The sequence below is a fragment of the Paecilomyces variotii genome (genome assembly GCF_004022145.1).
Source record: "Paecilomyces variotii strain CBS 101075 chromosome Unknown C8Q69scaffold_8, whole genome shotgun sequence".
Classification (NCBI taxonomy): Eukaryota; Fungi; Ascomycota; class Eurotiomycetes; order Eurotiales; family Thermoascaceae; genus Paecilomyces; species Paecilomyces variotii.
The window spans coordinates 1,385,422-1,407,091 of record NW_021167147.1 but is presented as its reverse complement, the minus strand read 5'-3'; the positions used below and the strand labels follow the sequence as shown (position 1 = coordinate 1,407,091).

The following is a 21,670-nucleotide window of genomic DNA, read 5'->3' as shown; positions in this document are numbered from 1 at the left end:
CCAGCTCTAACGGGAAGCGAGTTTTGCCCCAATTTTCTCCATACATCTCAGTGTTGGCGTTGACATGGATCTGGCTATTCGTGCCGCGTCTTATATATCACCTCCCATCTCAATGGTCGTCTTGTTGTCTTAACCGCGCCCTTGATAGGCCCGATCATTTATGCAGCTAGTGGGAACCCGTTTGTCCAAAAGGAGGAAGACAGTGGGACAGTGACGTTTCTTGGAATAAAAAGTTTCATTTGGTATTGAGTTGGTTGGAGATCTGGGTAATTTGACCAGACTCTGGCCAAAATCTACATTGAAATTTTCAGATCCTGATATGCAGCAGGTGGACAGATGTTAAGAGGGAATATTTCTCCCCAACCGCATGATCTCTGTAGGTGTCACGGAAGCTTGCTACTTCTAGACGGAAATGTTTCTGGGATACAGACAACGCTCCTGCAGTCTTCTGTCCTTCTTGGCCCAAAAGTCTTGATGGGCCCAGAGGTCGTTGTCGTCCTGAGAAGTCGTAAAATCTCTTCGCTGGTCCAAAGATTACACCTTGACCCCGAAGGTCTCCCTGGGACATGTATATCTCCAGCTAAGTCCCTTGGTGAATAGCTGTTCCAGCATAGAGAAGCGCCTGTCATCCCATGCGATACACGGTATGTTCGCTCCGGCTGGACCGCGATGCCCACTGTGATGGTCGCGTTTTGTAGCACCCCCAGTTGTAATTCTTAACCTCGAACCCCGTCAAGACAGCTCATTTCTTCTTCTTCTTTGATCGCTGAGACAAGACCTCGTCGAGATAACTTCCCGTCTTTTTCTTCTTCTTTCCTCGTCCCGACTCCGCGCCAGGAGTAGAAGCAGAAGACTCTTTGCTTTCAGCGATCTCATTATTCGCACCATCCTCAACTACCGTCGCAGCCACCTTTCTTTTCTTATTCCCAAGCGCCGAACGACCCTCCTCTTCGTCGTCATCGTCATCGCCACCATCATTCTCAGTTCTCGCGGAGGACTTTGCGCCAGCTTTGCCTTGTTCCGGACGTCTATTGATATTCTGCTGTAGTTGGCGCTGTTTCGCCGCCATTGCCTTCGCAAATCCCTTACCCATCAGCTGTTGTCGTAATTTATCATTCGAACTAAGCTCGGTTCGATTCCAACTCCCATCTTCAGTGGCTTTGGGAAGGGGAGCACCGAGTCCAAGTCTATACACATCCCCAGAAAAAAGACGTTAGCAGAAGCAAATCAATGGACTTTCCATCTAATTCAAGAACCAGCAGGGGGAAAAAATTTCCAAGAAAAAAGAAGGGTCGGGAGGGACATACTTCTCCGGAACAGCGGTGAAAATCTCATCTTCCTCTCTCTGCAATTCCTCTTCTGACTTTGTCTGCTGCGCGAGCTCCTCGTCTGATTTGGGCGGAAGCCATGATGCGACAAGTCTCTGGCTTCGTGCGAGGGCGATATTGGCCCTGTTGAAAATCACGTCTGCTTCGTTGGTGGGGGTTGTCATTTTCCTCGTCTCTTTCACTCAGTGAGTAATAATAATAATGATAATTGTAATAGGAGGAAGAGGAGGAGGAACTAGAGAATTCCTCAAGCTATTTCGCTTGAGTGCAATTCCTTTTGGTCGTGGGGAGGACTTGATTAATTATTGTTATCAAGTATCATGTCTTTTGATCTGAGAAAATGATGGCGGGCGGTCAGTTGGTTTTATCGGACTTTTTCTTGTTGACCGCCCGGCATGTCTTGGCAGTTTGTGGGGATATTTATATATTTCGATAGTTATATCATTATCTACTCTTACGGATTCTTACCTCAAAGGATTCTTCGAAATTGTTGGCTTGACTTACTAGTATTTACTGGGAAATTGATAATAGCAATATAATCCGAAATGTTAGTTTAGATATCACATATGAAGAAATACACTATAACTTGCATTCAATCTCTAATTGGTATATGGCTCAGATATATAAACTCTCTGTTTCATGACCCTGAAATCTATTATGCAACACATCATGCAATCGCTAGAAACTAATAGTACACGACAAACAAAAGATTAGGATCTAACCGGAATCTCTATTTTTTTTTCTTGTTTTTTTATTCCTTTGAAAGATTTCAGTCATACACGGCGGCATCGCCTGTAAAATCGAACTTAAGCAGTTTGCTGTTGCGCCTTATGCTTTTCGCGCAGCTTCTTCTCGGTCCTCATGAACTCCCGAATCCCAACCGGTATACCACCGAAGAGTTCCTCTTCATCCGTAGCTGAGGGAAGGTTCCAATTTGTCTCACTACCACCTCCATCATCGTCCATACTGACGCTCGCGCTCCGAACCTCGGGTCTTTGCATCTGGCGCAGATCCTTCTCAGGCCCCTTTGCCTTGGCCCTAGCATACGCCTCTTCCACCCTCGCTGCCCACTGTTCCATATCATCGCGGAAATCATCCCACACGCAATGCGCACAGCCGCTCATGCAGCAGTTATCAGGTTCCACCGGACGAGGCGGTATAGGGACGCCGTTGACAGTCTTCCATGTGGATTCTGGCGGCGTAGTCGCCGGGTTGTAGCGGGATGAACGGCCCGGACCAGCGAGTCGAGAACCGAAGACAATGGCCATTCGATCGCGCGGAGACTGCGGTTCGGTCGTCGAAGAGGGCGTGGGTTTCTTCTGTGGAGGTTCGATTTTCCTCGTAGTGACGGCTCTGCGACTGGATGGATGCGGCGAAGCGAGCATCTCCGCATAATAGCTCCCTTGAGGAAAGGCCTGCCTGGTGGCTTCCTCTTCTACTTCCTCTTCTGGACCACGCTCATTTCGGTGGAAGTGTCTGCTCCGGATACCCGAATTGGCGGAGGGATATTGTGGCGCAATGCGCGAAGGACGGGCGAAAGAGCGGGATTGAAATAGATGGCGACGGAAGCAGGATGGGCATAGGGATCTCCTCCGCAGGAGCCCTCTGGTAGAGAGCGATAGAGGCTCCATGTCGCAAAAAAAGAGGGTAAGATGCAAAGCAATTGATTCGATTCGGATACAAGGCAGCGGCGGTTAACGATGTCATATGCAGATGCAAACAGCACAAACTGGTTTCCGACCATCCAGGAACGCGTCGATGGAAAGTGAATCTAAATAATCAACAACAACACGAGCAGTAACCGCGGGCTTTAAGGAGGGGACAATAGGGGATTGTCTTTGCGTCGCATATTCGCTCGGTGAGGGTATCCGTCCCATGAGCGTCCCATCCAATGCTGTCCTCACCCGCCAAGCGGCGCAAGACAAGTTCGACGACATCGGTCCCTGTCGATGCATCGGGGGCTTCACAACAGCCCCTCCATCGCGATGATGGTCCGGCACGCTCGCAACAGAGATCATTTCAGTCGCCAACAAAAGCTAGTCTTGCGCGATCACGATCCAGTATACCACAGCGTGCGCATACCCGATCACCCACACAGAGTCCAGAGCGACACACGACACGAGACAATGAAGGTGGTGAGAGAGCGCAGACGGTGGAGAGGTCATTTGGGCTGCGCGACAGGAAGGCATTGAGGCCTTCGCTGAGCGCGTCATGGAGTCCAGGCAAAGGTCCAAGGTTGTCCATGGGCCCGCCATCTCCACGGCGAGCGAGCGGCATCCAGGCTTTCACTGCGCCTCCAAGAAGAGTCTCGTCGAGGATTACGCCCGCAGATCTCGTTCCTGGAGCCTCTGCAGCATCGGAACAACCCGTGCGCGCAACGCGGGCTACGGCATCTAAAAGTCGATCGCCGCCTGAAGCGGGCGATGCAGCAGGAAATCAGGAGGAAAGAAGAACATCCGAGTCCAGATCTTCAGAAGGCGACAATGGGGAACCTGAGCTGCCACCTACGCCTACCGAGTTAGGCCTTGAAAAGGCACCTCAACGACCAAGAGGGCTGTTGAGCAGTAGCCCTAGTCGACTACGGCAGAAACGTCGCATCTCAGAACCGGTGGGATCGAGTCCTCTCAAACACGCCACGAGGCCTTCCAAGGAAGAGCGTGAATATGTGACTACAGGGCTAAAAATGGATTGGGGTGAGACGCGGGGAGAAGTCAATGAGAAAGAGAGACAGAAGGAGGAGCTATCTACGCGTCTTCGTCAGCTCAAAGACGAGGTCGCGGAACTGGAAAGGTGGGCAAAGAGATCGGAACATCCAGATGCTTATCTGGAGGGCAGTAGCGATGAAACGCGCAAACTCATGTGAGCTCCCACACGTAGCAGAAGAGGAAGTGAGACCTGGCTGACTTATGCTAGATCCTTATTGACATCCCAAATCTCAACCGGAATCCCAGATTCTACTCCTGATTCGGATACTCCATCTCTATCAACCGCCCTGTTTTCGCTACTCCCTTTCTCGAAAAAGAAACCAAAGGCAAATCGGCCGTCCAAAGTCCCAAAGAACCCATTTGCTCTCCAGGAGCTGGCTGACGCGAAACCGTACCTCACGGTTTTTGCTCCTTTGACCCTGACAACGCAATCCACAAAGCTATCCACATCAGTCTCGGGCACATTGACCGAAACGCATGAACTTACTCTGTCCGCACCACACCCATATCCGCAGCATATATACCGAGTACCTATAACGCTCCGAACAAACCCAGACACCCAGTCCGTCACATCAATATCGGTATCGAACAAGTCTGCTCAGCTACCGCCCCAGATCAACCGGTGGATCCAGACTCGACTTTCTAGCCCTCTTCTAAAACTCGACATTTCAGGCCTCTGCTGGGGTCTAAACCGTTACTGGGAAGCTACGATATCCCGCGCCCAGCTGTGGGCTAGACTACAAAACCGTTATCATACGCTGATCGTAGGCGGTGGTATCAATCGATTCTCAGATCCAGACAAGCATCTAGAAACCGATCCTCGACTCCTAGCGCCTCATCTAGAACGAACTACAATGCTCTTCTCCTCAGGACGAGCAAACGACCCTCGAATCCTGATATCCTGCACATTAACTCTCGACGAATGGACCGCGGAGCCGCAACTCCATCCGGAAATCAGTCTCTCGACCCCCGTCCTGGAATCAGGAAGTGCAAAAGTCGAGCGGGACGCGAAGAGACTATTCCGCAGTCTTCTCGGAGCAGCGACCAAACAAAACGACCTAGGAGCTAGCGTTAATGGTGATTCGATCCTGCGCGCCGCAGAAGGAGTAATGAGTCTCTTGTTTCCGAACGATGTTGCTAAATCAAAACGGTCAAGGTAGTTAAAAAGAAAGGAAAAGAAAATATCCCACCACAGAAACGTATGTACAGTACATACATACCTCAGGTTTAACGAAGACGTGGTGTTTATCGGTTTTCATGTGTGTTTTGCAGCGGGGCGCGAGGTTCATGGGAATTTTATTATACCATTGTATAGAGTTATTATTGAATTGTGTTTATTCTATGCATAGTTGTGGATGTAGATGTAGATGTATATTATAGCTTATATTACTTTCTCTAAGCACTGAGCCATCCTATGGATTCGTTGGGTTGTCTAGGTGTATGTTCCTTTCCACGCTGTGGTGCATGCAGTCAGTTAACCTAAGAGAAAAAAAAGAGAGAGAAGAGAGAAAAATGTTTTAATGTCCCTCTCATCAACTTCCTCTATGCATAGAATATCATGAGTTCATCTTTCACTATGTACAGTACATGATATATTAATATCTCGCGAGACACTCCCCTCTAAAGTAAATAATAAATCGCTAGATGAACTCTAGAAATCAGACATCCCCAAGAGCCAAGAGCCAAAAGGGAAAAAGGACAGACATCTTCTACACAGGGAACTACTGTATGAAACCAACAAAAACCCCAGACAGGACTCGTGTATAACTAAGTAGGACTGGTATATTGATCTTGGATATTCCTCTTTTTTGTTTTTTACTGTTGCCATTCCACATGATGAAACCATACTACTGCTGTATTTCCTTTCTTCTGATTCCCTTTCCTTTCCTTTCCCCTTCTTTACTATGCCTTTTTTGTATCCTTTCCGGCTCATTGACTAACGTACCGGTATGTTCGGACTCAGGAAGACTGTTGTTGTTCCTAGGTCTTCACACATTGAACCATATGGCATGGCTAGCTCACTTTCTGGCATCTCGTTTTCATGCCCTTGGTTTCTTTGACGGAGATATAGGGAGAGAGAGGGAGGGAGAAAAGTCATAAGACATGAAGAAATTGGGACATTTGCATTTCCAGAGGTTCCGAGTTTTTTAAGGACAACATGAAAAGAAGGGCGCCACGCCACGCCACAAGCCACACCAGCTATTATTCCCTGACACGAAAATCGACCGGATCATCATCGACAGAGAATCACATCTATTTCTTGGCATTGGCGGCCTCCTCGGCCTTGTCCTTGGCTCTCTTCTCACGGACACCAGCCAGGCGAGCCTCGCTGCGAGCCTCGCGCAGACGGCGGAAAGCGGCCTCCTCACCCTTGGGGAGCGAGTCACGCTTGATCTCGGTAACGGCCTCGGCGGCGGAGATGTTCTTGATGGGCAGGGTAGAGTTGATGTTGGTAGCGAAGCCCTGGGTCTTGCCCTCGGCGGCGAAAGCAGCCTGGGCGGCCTTGACCTCCTCAGCGGAAGAGTCAAGCTTCTTGAACTGACCGCTCTTGCGGGGGAAGAGGATCAGACGGGCCTTGTACTCCTGGAGACGGGCAACGTTGGCGGCCAGGGACTCCTTGGAGTAGTTGGTACGGCGGCCATCGACGGAGATACCGATGGTGGGAGCGAGCTTGCGGGGGATACCGGCTTCCTATAATTCGAAACGAGGATTGTCAGAGAAGTTTTCTTATATACCCGCCAAAGCAGCCGTTTCTTGTTCTTTTTCTCCTTTCCTTCATGTCGAGTTTCATTTCAGATGTCGCGATAACCGAATGGCTGCCCGAATTGCGGGGGAAGAGGGGGGGGGGGGGGGGGGAACCCGAGAATTTACCTTCAACTCAGCAAGGGTGAAGCCACGACCAGCGCGAACGCGGCGGTTGTACTTGATGGTAGGGCATCGCACAACCGGGCGCAGCTTGTCAACTGGACGGGGAGCAACAGCAGCGGCCTTGGCGAGACGGGCCTGACGACGGCGGTGCTTACGGCCGGGCTATATCGAGCAAAAAAAATCAGATTGTCAGTCCCTTCACGGTTCCCATAAAAATCTCGTATCGAAATCCATTCATTCCCATCCTTCGTAGAATTCTGGCTCGATTGTGCGAGGGGTGACTTGTGCGGGAGAAAAGAGCGTACCTGGTCGAAGTGCACGCGGACACGACGCTGCCAGTCCTTGTGGAAGTCTGTAAATGACAAAAAACAGTCAGATCACCATATTTCCTGAGTTGACAATATCGATTCCCCAAATAAATCTGCTCGAGACTGTTTCTACTCACGGTTGTGCGGGATAGCGTTGTTGTGCTTGATCGCCTATAAAGCACCCAAGAGACATGAGATCAGCAATTCATCCTTCCCCCACAGACATCATATCGAGGCTCGCTCAGACGATTGAGCATCTCAAATGAACAGCATCGCATCGGATCGGATCAGGAAACGCACCATTGTGACGGATGGGGATCAAGTCCTCTGGGTTGTCGTCGTCGTCGGGTGTTGCTGGTCGTGTCTCGAGACTCCAGGGCAAGAAGCGCTTCGTTTCAATTTCGGGTGGAACTTTTTTTGGTGTGGCCAACCGCGCAGAGCCGCAGCTCGCTTAGCGAGCCCTACCCTCCTTACCGCATCCGGCTAGCCCTGTCTTCGAGTATGACTTCCAGTTCATACTAATAATTGATAATTGTATAATTGAATAATTAAAGAATTATAATCTGAAGATCATATTACTGTCTATCATAAATGCTTCATCCGTAGGCCGTGAGTTCCATTATCCTTATTTTTTCTTCCCTGGACCCGGGACATATCAATGAAGTCTGCGAGGGCCACTTCAAGTACTTCACGGAGCGGATTAACTTACACTTACGAGGGAGGTGGAAAGAAACGGATGATCTTCAGATGATGTATGATTTCTCTTGTTTGGATGTAGCTAAATACATAATAGAGGCTTCAGCCTCAATGCAAGCTATACTTGCAGACTCGAGACCCCAAAGCTACTCGAGCTGACCCTCTAGACTCCTGTAACACACAAAGACAACACAGAAATGTAGCACAATTTTGCATAAATAACCCAATTAGAAACCCTTATCCATGTCAGAATTATTGACCCAAATCCAGCAGTACGCTTATGTTCATCACTCGTCATGATATGTTCATCAGAAAGGTAGGCAAGAAGACAGCACAAAAATGAAGAGAAAGCGCTATGAAAGCAATAGCTAGAACGGCGAGTTATTCACCGTGACTAGAAAGTAAAACATCTATGCGCGAGATGTGCCCCAAGGCCCAATGCCCAGTCCGACGTTTGCAGGAGCTTTGGTCTTCTTGGCCGTGACGGTCTTGTCTTCCTCGAAGTCTGCTTTGCGTTTCGAGGGGCTCGGACGCTCAACACCTGCCTTCTGGACCCTTCCAAACAATTTAGTCTGCAAAAGGTTGTTCGATCTACCAACGTTGGCAGGTGCCCTGGCACTGTGATCGCCAGGATTGCGACGTAGCATGTTCGTGGCCATGGAGCTAGCTTGGGAAGGAGGAACATCTTCATCAGTGACGGCCTCCTTTGCGTCAGATGCGGAGATGGTGCTGTCTCTGTCGTGGCCGTCACGCTCGGCCTGTCGTTCATGGGACACGATATCCGATATCTTCACGCGACCATCGAATTGCTTGCTTCCAGGAGTCATGTACTGAGCTTCGTAGAATGCCCTGGGCCGAGATGGTGTCGCAGGAAGAGATGACATGGAGTGAGCCCCACGAACATGTCCGCTGTGTCGCCTCTGGTTTCGGTCGGGTGTCGTAGCAACGCTCGCAGATTCTCCGTTCAAGACCTGGTCCGCAGCAAGGAGGGCGGCGAAGGCATCGTGGCTTCCACCACGAGACAAGTGAGACTCTGTGTTTTCGGGATATGTAGAGATCGGCTTCCTCTGAGGAGCCTGGAATTCAGCGCGGGGACTGGACGAAAGCGAACCTTGGTCGATCATGCGCGAGAAGTGCTCCCGGTTGTCTCTGATACGCTTCTTGAGAAGGCCATTTTCCTCCTCCAGGAGCTCGAATTTTTCCTTCTCCTCCTGGATGAGCCTCTTTGCGCGGCGCAATCTCGTTTCCAACGTAGCATTCACTCTTTCGAGGTCTTGGTTACGGCGGAGAGCGGTTTGCAGCTGGTCGTTCAAAGCAGACGTCTTGGAGGCAGGAGTGGAATGGCGATCACGGTACTCTGAGCTCTGCAAGATCTCGACTTCTCTCCTCGCCAGCTGCTGTTCCACCTCCGCCCGCTTCACCGCTTCGCTGCTGGCCAAAGTCTGCAGGCTGTTTTGCAGCTTGAAATGCAGAGCAGACATGCGCGATTCCTGCGCTACACTGAGGAGTTCCTTCGCAATCGTTCGGAGCTGAGCCTCGTCGGCCGTCTCAATGTCCTGGACACTCGGGAGGTTCTCCGACGCCCCATATGCGGCACAGAGGCTCTTATCGATAGTGTCAGGAGGGGAAGCAAGGAAAGAACGGTTGGAAGATCGGGACCGGGAGCGGGACCGCCTGAGGGGCGCTCCGGGGATCTGCGTAGAAGGCGGGGGAGTCATGTCGGAAGACGAGATCGGTGGGGGCGAGTATAAAGTGGCCTTGTCCTGGCTTGTCATCGGACGAAGATCTGGGGAAGGAGATAGAGTTGGACGGCGGGCAGGGGTGCTTGGCACTGCGATCTCCGCTGGCGGAGCCAGGGAGGTCTGAGAGGTCTGAGAAGATTGGGAGTCCATATCGAAGGGATGACTGCCTCTCTGTGTCAGCATTTCTGCGTCAGGGTAGAGTCTACCAAGGGAGGGAGTCCGGAACGTACCTTGGTGGTGGTGAGAATGGGAGAGGACGGACAGGAGCAAATTCCCGAGTCCAGCGCAACAGAACAGAGAATGACTCAGTTGCCAGATACTCTGAACACGCTGCGCGACGCGCCCCAAAGAATCGTGTGAGCTCGAGATTGACTGGCAATGACGTGGTTCGAACCACGACGGTTGGCTTCGGAGCTCGTGATGGCGACACCGCTTATCGCTGATAGGACGGGTCTGGGGCAGACAATCGCAGCGACCGACACGGACAGCGCGTCAATGGCAAGCAGAGAGCGCGAGGAATCGGTATGAAGCTGCTATGGAATCGCAAGGGCGTGAGGAATGAAGAGAAGAGGGGGAGGAAGATGGCGCGGAGTGACGATGCCTTAAGGACTGCGCGAGCTGCGGAGTCGACGAGGAGGCTGGGGAGTTCCTGGCTGTGTCTGTCAGCCCAACCACAACCAACCAGCGCCAACCACCCGCAACCACGTGAGCCCGGAATGCGGCTATACCCGATCGGGACAGCGGGGAGCGGCTGAGTCAGCCCTGCCAGGCCAAAACAGCCCAGTTGCGCAGGGCAACGCCGCAAGGAGTTTTCCATTTACAGTCCTTGATGTGGCTGGTTCTCTCGTCTCGTTCTTCTGCAGGGCTGGACGATCGGATCGCCCTGTGTTGACGACTCCTCGTTGGGCTGAGACGCATTGGGTCGATTCGTTACTGGCTCGATTGCTGTGAACTGCAGGAGATTGTTCAGCTTCCAAGGTTGCTGACGGTCTTAGTGACACTCTAGACTCTAGAGAGCAAGTTCTTCTGGTCGAGTTGAGTATAGATAGACCATATACAAATTACCTCGTCTAAGTTAACATTTCTACAAAGTTGGCTTGGCAGCTGGCTATGATCCCAGTGCGGATGCTGGTCAATGCAGAATCAACCATCTGTCTATCTTCCCGTCAACCGGCTAAGTATCGCGTGGTCCTGGACTCGAGGGATAACTAAAGCCACACGTGGGTCACTAGAAAGAGGGATTGCTGCAGCACAGTTGATTCTATTTTGGACCGGTTTCTTAGCCAGATATAATGGGCTCAAATGGGTCCAAGGATCACGGAGAATTATAATAAATACCTACTTATGGGGACACAAGGGTGCAGATACATTAGGTAGTCCACACGCACCTTTCCTTTGTTGTATCCATAGTCACAGGCGTTAGTTAATAATGACTAGCACTCGAGACTGTGTCCTGGGAAATGGTACATACATACAGATAACCCACTACATGCTTTGTAGTTATACATTACAGGGTTTGACAAAGATGTGCGCCTTCTAGGGTAGCAGTTGGTACTATTTTTGAAAGAGCAGTAATGAATACCTGTTCCGGCTCGATCACCCGCCGACTCTGCGGTCAAAGAATCGCCCTCAACTATGGCCGTCAATATTAGGAGAGTGGCTATCAGCCTCAAGTGTCAAGATCAAAGATGACTGGAGTACGTACCTTCGTAGTTTATACTCCAAAAGTGAAGCTAACTGAGAAAGATTTACCCTGCTTAGTTAATCCACCAGATAGCGCCCTGAGTGAACCGTGGGCCCAAACTTCTTGCTCGGAGGAACAGGGGGGTAAACAATAAGAACGCACCGCAACGAACTACGTTAAAGCTCTCGTCAATGCTGACTTCATTCGAGCTTCTCAAACCTTGAAAGAAGCGTACGGTTTGGAGCGCACGCGAACACAGCTCTCCACCGGTCTTTCTTTGGTCACCATCTTTTGAGGGATCCTGCCGCGATATGGGATATCCATCAGACTAACTTGATTGCGCTTCTTGGGGCTCACGTTCTAGACAACTACAAACTCTCGGACTGTCAAACGGTCAAGGCAATCCCGCTATCGAAACACGATGGACAGGCAGCGATCCCCGCTTCGGGCGCCCAGTGCGATTCCACGATTAGTCTCCAGAATCCCGGTGCCAACGACATCGCCGTCCAAGAACCTCAGGCCTTCTCCCTCGAGGGAACGCTTACAGGCTGACCCGGGCGTCAATGTCGCGCGGTTGCGCAGGCCTTCGGAAGAGACCCTATTCAAAAAGCCTCTTCCGAGGCCATCATCCCCGACCAAGGGTGCGGAAAGAACAAATAGACACAGGACATCTCTCGCCTATCGCCCCAGTTATGGGAGCAACTTCGGGGTGGAGGATGTCGACGCTGGAGAACAACCGGATTGGGAGACTAGCTCCATTCACGAACCAGAGACACCAGGGCCGAAGAGAGATACGGTGTCTTCGTTGTCGGATAGGACCATAGAGACGCTCTCCCAGATTCCACCGTCGCCAGCTTCTCTAAGGAGGAAGTCTAGTTTCTTCACTGCGGAGAGCCCGATGCGTCCTCCCTCACGTCCAGCCTCGTCGATGACCAATTACTCGAGATCGCCATCACGATCGTCATCACGGCAACAGAGTAGAGACGAGTCTGTTTCGCGTCTCTCGTCATCAATGCGGCTCGCTCCAGGATCTCGTCCCCCAGGCTCCTCCGGTTCTCAGAGATCTGCTAGTTCTGTTAGCCCTGTCCGGGATCCTGCATCTAAGACAACGACAACAAGACTTCCCGGGAGGAACATATCACAGCCAGCCAGGCCACAACTATCCGGTACCTCGACGTCTGACAGACGATCCGAAACCGTGCCGGCAAGAACAAGCGTCTATGGTACAACTAGAAGCTTGACATCGAAACCCTCACGGTCACGCCTTTCTCTCAACGGAACCTTTGAAGGACCGGCAGAAACGGAAACCGACCAGACAAACCGACCTCTGGCGATCAAGAAAACTAGGAAAACATCATCAATATTCTCGTCGAATCTTACATCTCCATCTTCAACCGTGTCTAAAGCGTCGTCAGCTACGTCGGGTGGTTCAGATATGGGCGTGCATGAGGAAAAGGAAGAAGCCGAAACCCGAAAGGTCTCCAAATCTTCCAGCGCATTAAGGGACAGCATCGCAAAGGCGAAGGCAGCGAGGAAAGCCACGAAGAAGAGCAATGTTGACACAGCCCTCAACGACTCATGGTCTGAAGTGCAGGATCCGTTTAACCTTCGTTCAAAAGAACCGAACAATGGGCTTCTTCGGAAGCGCGTGGACACGGCTCGTACTTCGGGTACACTGAATATCGCCGCGATGGACCTCAAAGAGATTCCCAAGGAGGTCCTGACCATGTACGACTTCGACCCTAACAGCTCTAACGACTGGTTCGAAAATGTGGACCTTGTGAAGTTTATTGCAGCCGATAATGAACTGACGGAATTGTCCGATGCTGCGTTTCCGGATGTCGATCCGGAGAGCTTTGACATGGAGGATGACAGTAAAGGCAATCAATTTGGGGGCCTAGAAGTGCTAGACTTGCATGGAAACGCATTGCATGCTCTACCTATAGGTCTGAGGAGGTTGCAGCGACTGCATAGTCTGAACCTTTCGAGCAATCAGTTAAGCATGGAAGATCTAGGTGTTATTGCTGAGATCGAGACGCTCAAGGACCTGAAACTAGCAAATAACAACCTGGAGGGCACTATGATGCCAGCCATCAGCCGTTTGAGAAACCTTGAGGTCTTGGATCTGCATGGTAACAAACTCACGGATCTGCCTGATGGCCTGGAGGAGTTGACATCTCTCAAGGTGTTAAATGTCGGAGAAAATCAATTAACTCGTCTACCTTTCGAGATATTGAGCGGACTCCCACTGACAGAATTGATTGCTCCTAAGAATCAACTTCAGGGTGCCCTGATACCGGCTTCGGTTACTCGACTCGAGTCACTGCAAGTCCTGAACGTGGTCGGGAATACGTTGCAAAGACTGTCTGACGGCGATGTGCTGGAGCTGCCTAGTTTGCAGACTCTCTCGCTGGATGTGAACCGTATAACAACTCTTCCAAACGTGTCATCCTGGAAGGCACTCCTAACACTGTCAGCGGAGGATAATCGCATCACCGCGCTTCCAGAAGGTTTCGTCGAGCTACAAAATCTCAGAAACGTCGATCTGACGGGCAATGATATTAGACTATTGGATGACAAAATTGGACAAATGGAGAACCTCTTCACTTTCCGCATAGCGAACAACCCATTGCGCGAGAAGAGATTCTTGAGCATGAACACGGAAGATCTCAAACATGATCTACGCAGTCGATTGGCCCCGGAGCCTCATGACACGGAGGACGAAGATGAGGGCTCTGTAAAGACCGAATTCACTCTTGCACCAGAGAGTCCCGTCGGCGCGAGTCCGTGGAAGGTCAAGCCTGGAGGCGTCCTGGACCGTTCTTCAAGTGAGATGACTGAATTGAAAGCCGAGGATCTGGCGCAGTTGTCATCTTCTCACGACATCCGATTCCTTTATCTCCAGCGAAATAAGCTGCGAAACTTCCCCGTGCCAGCCCTTAGTCTCCTGGCCCAGACTTTGACGGACCTTGATCTCTCAAGAAATCCTTTGGACACTATGGAACTGTTTCCTGCGGCGATTTCCCTTCCCAATCTTCAGAACCTCAACATCAATGGCTCTGGCATCACCTCACTCGAGGGTCTCGAATCGAACCTATCCGCCCCGTCTCTCACATTTCTCAACATCTCCAATAACCGTGTGGCTGGTGCCTTGCCCACCCTCCGTAACACGTATCCCAAACTCGTCACCTTACTTGCAGCAGATAACAAGTTCTCCAGCCTCGATTTCGATGCCGTCAAGGGACTTCAAGTCCTCGACGTGAGCAATAACGATATTAACTTCCTTCCTCCCAAGATTGGCTTGTTGGCAACAGAAACCTCTGGACCCAAGTGGACCGGTGGTTCAGGATTGAAGAGATTCGAGGTCACGGGCAATACGTTCAAGGTTCCGAGGTGGCAGACCGTGTTGAAGGGCACGGAGGCTATTCTGGAATGGCTCAAGGGGCAGATCTCGACTGAGGAGCTAGAGCAATGGGTGAACGACGGAGAGGATATCCAGCCAGACGACGATGGGTATTGAGAAATTGGCCGTTCTCATAAACCACGCAGTCCTGCAATTGACAGGCTCTTTGTAAGTCAAAGCTGGCCTTTCGGGTTGGCTGCATTCATGGTGGTCTTTGCATTCGATTATTCTTTATTCTTTCAATACTTGTGTGTCTATTAGCCCTTTTGCCTGACACGGGCGATCCTGTACCATTTTATACTAAATTTCGGAACTATATATAATAAATTCTATTGAATTCTACTCACAATTCAGAAGGATGCTCATGCTGAGTTAATAAAATAATCGCGTCAGTCGTCAATTCTAGAGACCGGTATCATAGAACCCTGTGGGAGTCTGAAGCTCGTCCTCTGGCTATTTCGTCGTCTCATCTAGCGCCGGCATTACTTCTTCTATAACCTTCAACCAGGTCTTCGACCACACGCTGAACTTATCTTCCTCCGGAGTCTTTGCTTCTGTTCCCTCTGTCTCTGCCATCGTCCAGGGCAAGACTAACGACTGAACAACTTTAACCGCCCGTCCCTTAGCTTTGCGTAGATAGGAAGAGGACTTTTCGATGTCTGCCTCATACAACGACCCAGCAGCTTCGTCAATGTGCTCTGGTATGCTCTGTAGATCCGCCATCAAAGTCTCGAGTGCGCGAAGATGTGAAGACGGCAAGAGAACGTCGGCTAGGGTCTCTAGACCACCCTTCTTCAGTCGGTTGGATACGATGGCGGGATAGATTGCCGCGATGGGCTTGAGTGCACGGAGCGCCATCTTCTTATGCTCGTTCAACGCCGCTGCATCTTCTTCTTCTTCCTCCTCGTCACCATCCTCGGACTTATCATCATCATCACCACTACCATTGATGAGATTATCCCAATCCTCATCATCCTCCTCATCATTGGGATCCCACTCTTCCAACTCCCCAATTGCATCCTTCACCAAATCGCGCCACTCTTCAACCCGCTTAATCACGAACCCAACAACACCCTTCCCTGCAATCTCCACAACCACATCACACGCATCCCACACCCTCCCAGTCGCTACTACAACACTATCCTTCTCCGCCGGCGGAAGCTCCTCCTCTTTCTTCCCTCCCTTCTTCTCCCTGTCCTTCTTATCCGCAACATTCTTCACGTCGCCAATAAGCCCCGAAAGCTCCTTCAAAAGAGTCTTGACAAGCGCGTGGACCTCCGCGCGGAACGATTTCGTATACGCCGCATCGGTAATCAACAACGCCGCAGTAAGTAGGGATGGTAGGACTGATTCGTTAATTGCGGACAGAACGCTGTTGACAGCAGATGGAGTGAACGGCGCATTGATCGCGAGGAGGGAAAGTTTCGTGACTTGGGCTTTGAGCGCGGTGGCTGAAGCGGAGAGAAGAGGGAGTGGTGCTGGTCCTTCGGTGGGTTTGGTGTTTGGTTCTTTTTCTGAAGAAGATAGAGCGGGTGTTGTCGAGAGTGTGGATTGGAATTCGTCTGTTAGAGCTAATGTTGTAGCGAGTAGGCGTTGTAGTTTGTCGGCCATGATGGACGTTGATGGTGGTTGCGAGGGAGGGGGAGAAGAGGATTTTCCAGAAAAGAATGTACAAAAAAAGACGCGAAGAATCAATAAACAGGTCCCCTCTATTCCGTGTTCCCTGCGAGAGTCTCAATCTCTAATTAGATCTTGCAGGTGTTGTCTGAATCTCGCATACAATAGTTAATAATCATGGGCTTGGAAAGCTCCAAAGAAAACCTTTGGCGGAGTAAAGTTTGGGGAATATTTCCCGATCAGGTTTAGCGAGGGGTCGGCCTGATTAGGGTTCCGTCGTCACCTGTCTTGTCTGCTGAAGCATACATATATTTAGGGCAAGCAAAAGCAAGCCGAATTAATTGCTTCTGCAAGGGAATTGTAGTCATCTCAACCAACAAGGTAGGTAGCTATAGAACATGTATTCATTAACAGAGTTTCGCGGACATAAATCTACAAGTGAAGCGATGCGGCAGTTCTGTACGAGTCCATTCGACCTGACCTCTTATTCACAAGTGATATGAAGCTCATCAAAAGCATCTCCCGATTGCTTGGGAGAGTGAACTGTCGAGAGTACTCAGTGAAAGACCTGGGTGAATAATATAGGCCAGGGAAAGCTTTAAAGGGAGATAGGATATTACATTCATTGTATTATATGCTATTGAATAGCCTCTCCCTTTGACAAGCCACATCGTAATTATTTCTGAGATGCTATTCACCTGGCTTTTTGGAGATACCCTACTAGCTGGAGAGTTCCTTGCGGGGCTTACCCTACTCTTTTGCACTTAGTGACCTCCTCGCATGAAGATATATATCTTCAGTTTGCGGCTCACAGATCTCTTTCGCTTGAACATACAGGCATCTATACTGTCTTTCATTGTATATCTGGGATATAAATCATATAGCAATAGCAGCAAAGATCTTTCTGCTCTATCCAATATCTTCGCCCTTGTTTCGATGGATATAATACAACTCTTATAAAGGTTACATCGTGCTACTTATTCACTATATTATGCCGGCATCTGTTCTTTTGGAATTTATTCGCTCGGTGGAGTGATTATATTAAAGCTCGCTCCGTGGAAAGTTATACTCTCTTGGAGGTCGCTGCAACAATGTTATATATTTACATTTCTCCAAGAATTACCTCTATATCGACAACATGTCTCTATATCTCTCTTCAAGGTGAGAGCGTCCCCGACACTGTTGACTTTTCCCGCCATATCCGGCCATCATCCAAAGAGCAGCTCCTTGAGTACATACGACCGGACACGAGAATGCCACAGTGACAGCACGCTGCGGGTTGAGGACGAAACTGCGAGAGACCAAGAAAAGAGGTTACCAAAGAAGAAAGGCAGCCTTATAAGAAAGGACCGTCATTGTTCGGCCTCCAACTGGGAGCAAGAGCAAGAGCATTTGCGTGCTCTCCGCGTAACCAACATTGATAACCTCTCACTGAGTCGATTTTTCCCGAATGAGCATGCTTGAGTGCGAGTTTCCAAGACCATATATCAAGCCTGAACTCGTTATTGTTCTTCCCCATCTCGTTTGGCAATGGGCCAACGAGATGGATCGTGCTATAGACATCTTTAAAGTCTATATGTATTTCGAAGACGCCCGAGAGAAGCCCTTGGCACTGCAGTCGTCCTTCCCCTTCTACGACGTGATGACCCAATGTTTGAACGTTCAGAGAGAAATCTTCGTTCTATACTCATAACCTCGTACCAAACGCTTGTTCAAAGACATGGAAACTGCTGCAAGGAAGAAGTGGGAAGATAATATGGCTATACTGGCGAATGGCCCCATCGCTTAGATGGGGTTATATCGGTGATGACAACGACGCTGGTGAGTTCATTACACAGAAATGGAAAATGCCTTAAGACTGACTTATCCATAAGTATATACACCCCTGAAAGCACAGATCCTAACATCTTCTGAGGATGAGCTTCGGGAGAATAATATTCCTATCTCTATGAACTCAGCAGGTTAACCTAAATATATACATCCCGTTAACTTTGATCCTTTGATTCGGTACGTGAAGCAGCTTTACAAACTTTTCAAGTCATGGACGCTAGAGGAATACCCCTATTCTGCTGCGCCGATACCTGAAGACATCTCGGAGGAAGTCCACCAATATCGTTCGAAGAACGTTTTAAACCTTTCTCATTTCTTTAGCCCTGTGGTGCGAAGAGACTGGAATATCTCGATCTCAATATGCTTCCCTTCTCGAAATTCTACAGACCATCACTGATATCAGTCCGATTAAACGGCTTCCAAGCACTCTCAGCACGTTGAAGCGACAGTTCCGTAGGTACAAAAAGCAAGGGAAACCGTCGTCTTGCCGAATTCGCTAAGGCCCCGGACTCCGTTACGGCGACAAAATCATCTTTTCCCACTATCGACTGAACTGCTGTATGGGGTTCGACCACGCGTTTTGCCAACGGGGATCACGTCGGACAATGACTTTGTTACTACACGGGAGCAGCTACGTGCAGCAGTATTGGATGCGATGGACCTTGTTCAGGCTAAGATGGCCGCAGTATTCGATGATAATCATGAACCTCCATTGCTACACGACCAGGTATACGTCCGCCTCACCAGACGCCCCGGATCTACGGGTTATACGATACTGCAATCCTCGAAACTCTCACCAGTGATGAAGGGCCCGTTTAACATCAAACGGCGTGTTGGACGGTTGACATACGAATTGGATCTCCCGGACGACTGGGATATTCACCCAGTAATATCGGTTGTCCACCTTGAACAAGCGTATGCCGACGCGTACGATAGGAGCTTAGAATGCTCCGAAGCTATTGTTGCCTGTGATATAACTAGCAAAAGGGAAATTGGTATGGGATCAATGCGGACCAGTTTGATTCAAATGGCGACAACGACGAGGTCCAGTGGCCCAAATTGGCGAAGCCCATAACTACGCCGGGTTGGATTATACCTAACTATCGACGCCCCGGATTCCTAATCCTCCTCTCCGACGACGCGTACTGCGAAGTCTTTGAACGTCTGGCCTCGCGCGGTACAGCGAATCAGCTTGCACTCCCTAGCGTTGCACAGTTTCATCAAGAGTGCAAAAAGTACGGCCCCCAGGTGAAGCAACTCCTATTGCACGTCTTATACTGGTTTGACCCGTCGTGGCGGATGCCACGTACTTCTGCGAAGGACCTGGAGAACTTCCAGTTTCCCGCCAAGATCAAACAATGCGTCACGAGCAAGAAGGTGCGCGTTAACATCGAAAACCCGAGCCCAGAAAGCGACATCTGCGCTTCTTCAGATGAAAACAAAGAGGAAACTGCCTCAAAAAACTGTCTACAGGAACTCGCTAGTACTGTACTCACGCAGGAATTGGGGGTTCTTCATGACTCTTTCTATCTAAGTGGGCATAGTTGGACTCGGTTCCTGAGTATCATATTGCTAACTATCGAAGTATACCTACGGATACCAAACTCAAGATTTGGCTAGCCACCAGAGATGATGCTAAGGCCAAGGATTCGGCCAATACGGATCGCCTAAACCGTCCTGACGACCAAGATGCAGATAGGCATCTAAACTGGTTCCCCGAGATGCCTATCTCGGCGGAAAGTGCTTCACTGGGGAAAACGATACAAGGAAAGGTTGGATGGTGGTCTGGTCATCGGCAGCGAGGGTTCACACACAGGATCGGGCAGGCTTGGCAGGTATCCCAACATTTCGTTCGAGGCAAGTTGTTGAATTGACTGTCCGTCGATGTAGTCGGTTCTGATTTATCGTTCCAGGCCAAACGGCGACATTCTGGCGGTATCAAGCACAACAGTGGGAAGGAAGAAAGCTGTACTTGCGCAGGAAATCGGAGATGCTGGATCAGGTGATGTCTCATTCAGAACTGGCAAGATCAGGAAGCCTGGTGCCTTACGATCCACGGCACTGAGGTGAGGTTGGTTAGCTGCTGTCTTAGCGCCACCTACCTCTCATACTTACATCTCGAGCCCTTTCATACACCCCACAGAGAAACTAGTGGTCTTTCGAAGTTTCCCTATGGACCTTAAGGTAACACATCCACTTTATGATGGCAGCGGGTCTGCCTACACATGGTCGTTACGTGGGAACTTCCCCTAAAGCTTGCATCTCTCCTTTCAGTGCAGTCCTTCCTGGATAATCTTCGACTGTTCATTTGCCAAAATGAACTTAGATATTCCTATTATAAGCCTTGAGAACTCCCTGCGTCCATCACGATCAAGAAGGTCTAATTTCTTTGCACGATGTAGTTGTATATCCTCGGTGATAGATCCATCTTCCCAGAAGCTCTTTAGGTATGCTTGACCCACAACAGCCTTGCTGATTTGCAAAACAGTTCGATCAAGGTTAATAACAAATCCGTAGTACTGTTCCAGTCCGGGGTTGCGAGAGTAGGCCATAATGGTTTGCGCTAAACACTGCGGGACTTCATACCGAGAGATCTCAACGCTCTCTTCACATTTCGTTTTGATAATCTTGAGTAGTCAGAGCTTTTGTAATGAACAGTTCAAGATAGGATATATTGACACTTACAGAAAGAACTGCAAGAGGAATAGTGAGAGAATCTTCTTCCTTGTTGAATTTTAAAACAGTGCAATCCACCTTCATATGAGCGCGCGATAATCGTGGTATGTCAACCCTGATATCAGTTGTGCGTCTGGAGGTATTCCTTTTTACTGTAGTTAGAACCGACCCATTAATGATTTAGTGTTGGATGGCTAGACATACACAAATAGACCGGTCAGTGAAGATGTTCGAAACTGAATTCCCTCGACCAGTTTACACAGCCAGTGCTTAAACCAATAACGATACTGTTTCACATCCACTTTCAGAATCATGTAAAGATCTTCGAACAATGCGATCAAGGCCGTCTTGTCGTACGTGAGATGCATCGTCTCGACGCTTCTCTCCATCTCTTCTCGACTCGGGCCACATAGTTGTTCTGCGATGTTTTCAAATTCTGCTGGGGCAATTCTAAGGATTAGAATGATGTTGTATTGGAATATAGGGGGCTCTATTATGCATGTCTCTCACCAGGATCTCCATCTTCTGGGTAGAAGTCCCCGAGAAGTTCAGCTGCAGATACATCTTGAATTACCCTCACTCTAGCGACTTCGAGATGCCTGGCTGTCCAGCGATTGGGCTTCTGTAGGAGTAAGAGAGACTCGGCCATTTTGATATGATATTAATGACGATGACGATGATATTTATTAAGGTCCGGCGGCACATGACCTCCCATGGGACGTGCTAAGTTATGGAATTACGTACATAAAGTGCAACCTTAGAAAGAAAGCAATTCTTGCCCGAAGGCTGAGCTTAATCAGTGATAGAGCCTTT

At 49.7% G+C, this 21,670-nt stretch overlaps 8 protein-coding genes across 8 annotated transcripts; 2 read left to right on the top strand and 6 right to left on the bottom strand.

The window, feature by feature from the left end:
- Positions 1–671: 671 nt before the first annotated feature.
- Positions 672–1,695, bottom strand: C8Q69DRAFT_322707 (hypothetical protein). Its single transcript, XM_028627384.1, has 2 exons — positions 1,308–1,695; positions 672–1,187 (listed from the first exon to the last, which is right to left on the bottom strand). The coding sequence occupies exons 1-2, from the start codon at positions 1,490–1,492 to the stop codon at positions 743–745; spliced, it is 630 nt and encodes a 209-aa protein (XP_028483932.1). The 5' UTR covers positions 1,493–1,695; the 3' UTR covers positions 672–742.
- A 200-nt stretch (positions 1,696–1,895) lies between these two features.
- C8Q69DRAFT_473388 (oxidoreductase-like protein) lies at positions 1,896–3,103 on the bottom strand. Its single transcript, XM_028631042.1, has one exon. The coding sequence runs from the start codon at positions 2,957–2,959 to the stop codon at positions 2,135–2,137; it is 825 nt and encodes a 274-aa protein (XP_028483931.1). The 5' UTR covers positions 2,960–3,103; the 3' UTR covers positions 1,896–2,134.
- On the top strand, positions 3,104–5,528 carry C8Q69DRAFT_529302 (hypothetical protein). Its single transcript, XM_028633690.1, has 2 exons — positions 3,104–4,187; positions 4,242–5,528. The coding sequence occupies exons 1-2, from the start codon at positions 3,220–3,222 to the stop codon at positions 5,191–5,193; spliced, it is 1,920 nt and encodes a 639-aa protein (XP_028483930.1). The 5' UTR covers positions 3,104–3,219; the 3' UTR covers positions 5,194–5,528.
- A 758-nt stretch (positions 5,529–6,286) lies between these two features.
- Positions 6,287–7,512, bottom strand: C8Q69DRAFT_446181 (60S ribosomal protein L13; the record flags this gene model as incomplete). Its single annotated transcript, XM_028629115.1, has 5 exons — positions 6,287–6,724; positions 6,905–7,063; positions 7,207–7,253; positions 7,347–7,380; positions 7,510–7,512. The coding sequence occupies 5 exons, from the start codon at positions 7,510–7,512 to the stop codon at positions 6,287–6,289; spliced, it is 681 nt and encodes a 226-aa protein (XP_028483929.1).
- Positions 7,513–8,189: 677 nt separating this feature from the next.
- C8Q69DRAFT_322473 (hypothetical protein) lies at positions 8,190–9,970 on the bottom strand. The gene is made up of 2 exons (XM_028627381.1): positions 9,878–9,970; positions 8,190–9,814 (listed from the first exon to the last, which is right to left on the bottom strand). The coding sequence occupies exon 2, from the start codon at positions 9,795–9,797 to the stop codon at positions 8,316–8,318; it is 1,482 nt and encodes a 493-aa protein (XP_028483928.1). The 5' UTR covers positions 9,798–9,814; positions 9,878–9,970; the 3' UTR covers positions 8,190–8,315.
- Positions 9,971–11,752: 1,782 nt separating this feature from the next.
- Positions 11,753–15,072, top strand: C8Q69DRAFT_435197 (leucine-rich repeat protein; the record flags this gene model as incomplete). Its single annotated transcript, XM_028628545.1, has 2 exons — positions 11,753–12,554; positions 12,621–15,072. The coding sequence occupies 2 exons, from the start codon at positions 11,753–11,755 to the stop codon at positions 14,849–14,851; spliced, it is 3,033 nt and encodes a 1,010-aa protein (XP_028483927.1). The 3' UTR covers positions 14,852–15,072.
- Positions 15,073–16,524, bottom strand: C8Q69DRAFT_473380 (hypothetical protein). The gene has a single exon (XM_028631041.1). The coding sequence runs from the start codon at positions 16,343–16,345 to the stop codon at positions 15,188–15,190; it is 1,158 nt and encodes a 385-aa protein (XP_028483926.1). The 5' UTR covers positions 16,346–16,524; the 3' UTR covers positions 15,073–15,187.
- A 3,826-nt stretch (positions 16,525–20,350) lies between these two features.
- On the bottom strand, positions 20,351–21,570 carry C8Q69DRAFT_322427 (hypothetical protein). The gene is made up of 4 exons (XM_028627380.1): positions 21,368–21,570; positions 21,062–21,293; positions 20,867–21,002; positions 20,351–20,808 (listed from the first exon to the last, which is right to left on the bottom strand). Exons 1-4 carry the CDS (start codon positions 21,504–21,506, stop codon positions 20,452–20,454), a joined length of 864 nt encoding a protein of 287 aa, XP_028483925.1. The 5' UTR covers positions 21,507–21,570; the 3' UTR covers positions 20,351–20,451.
- Between the last annotated feature and the right edge of the window lie 100 nt (positions 21,571–21,670).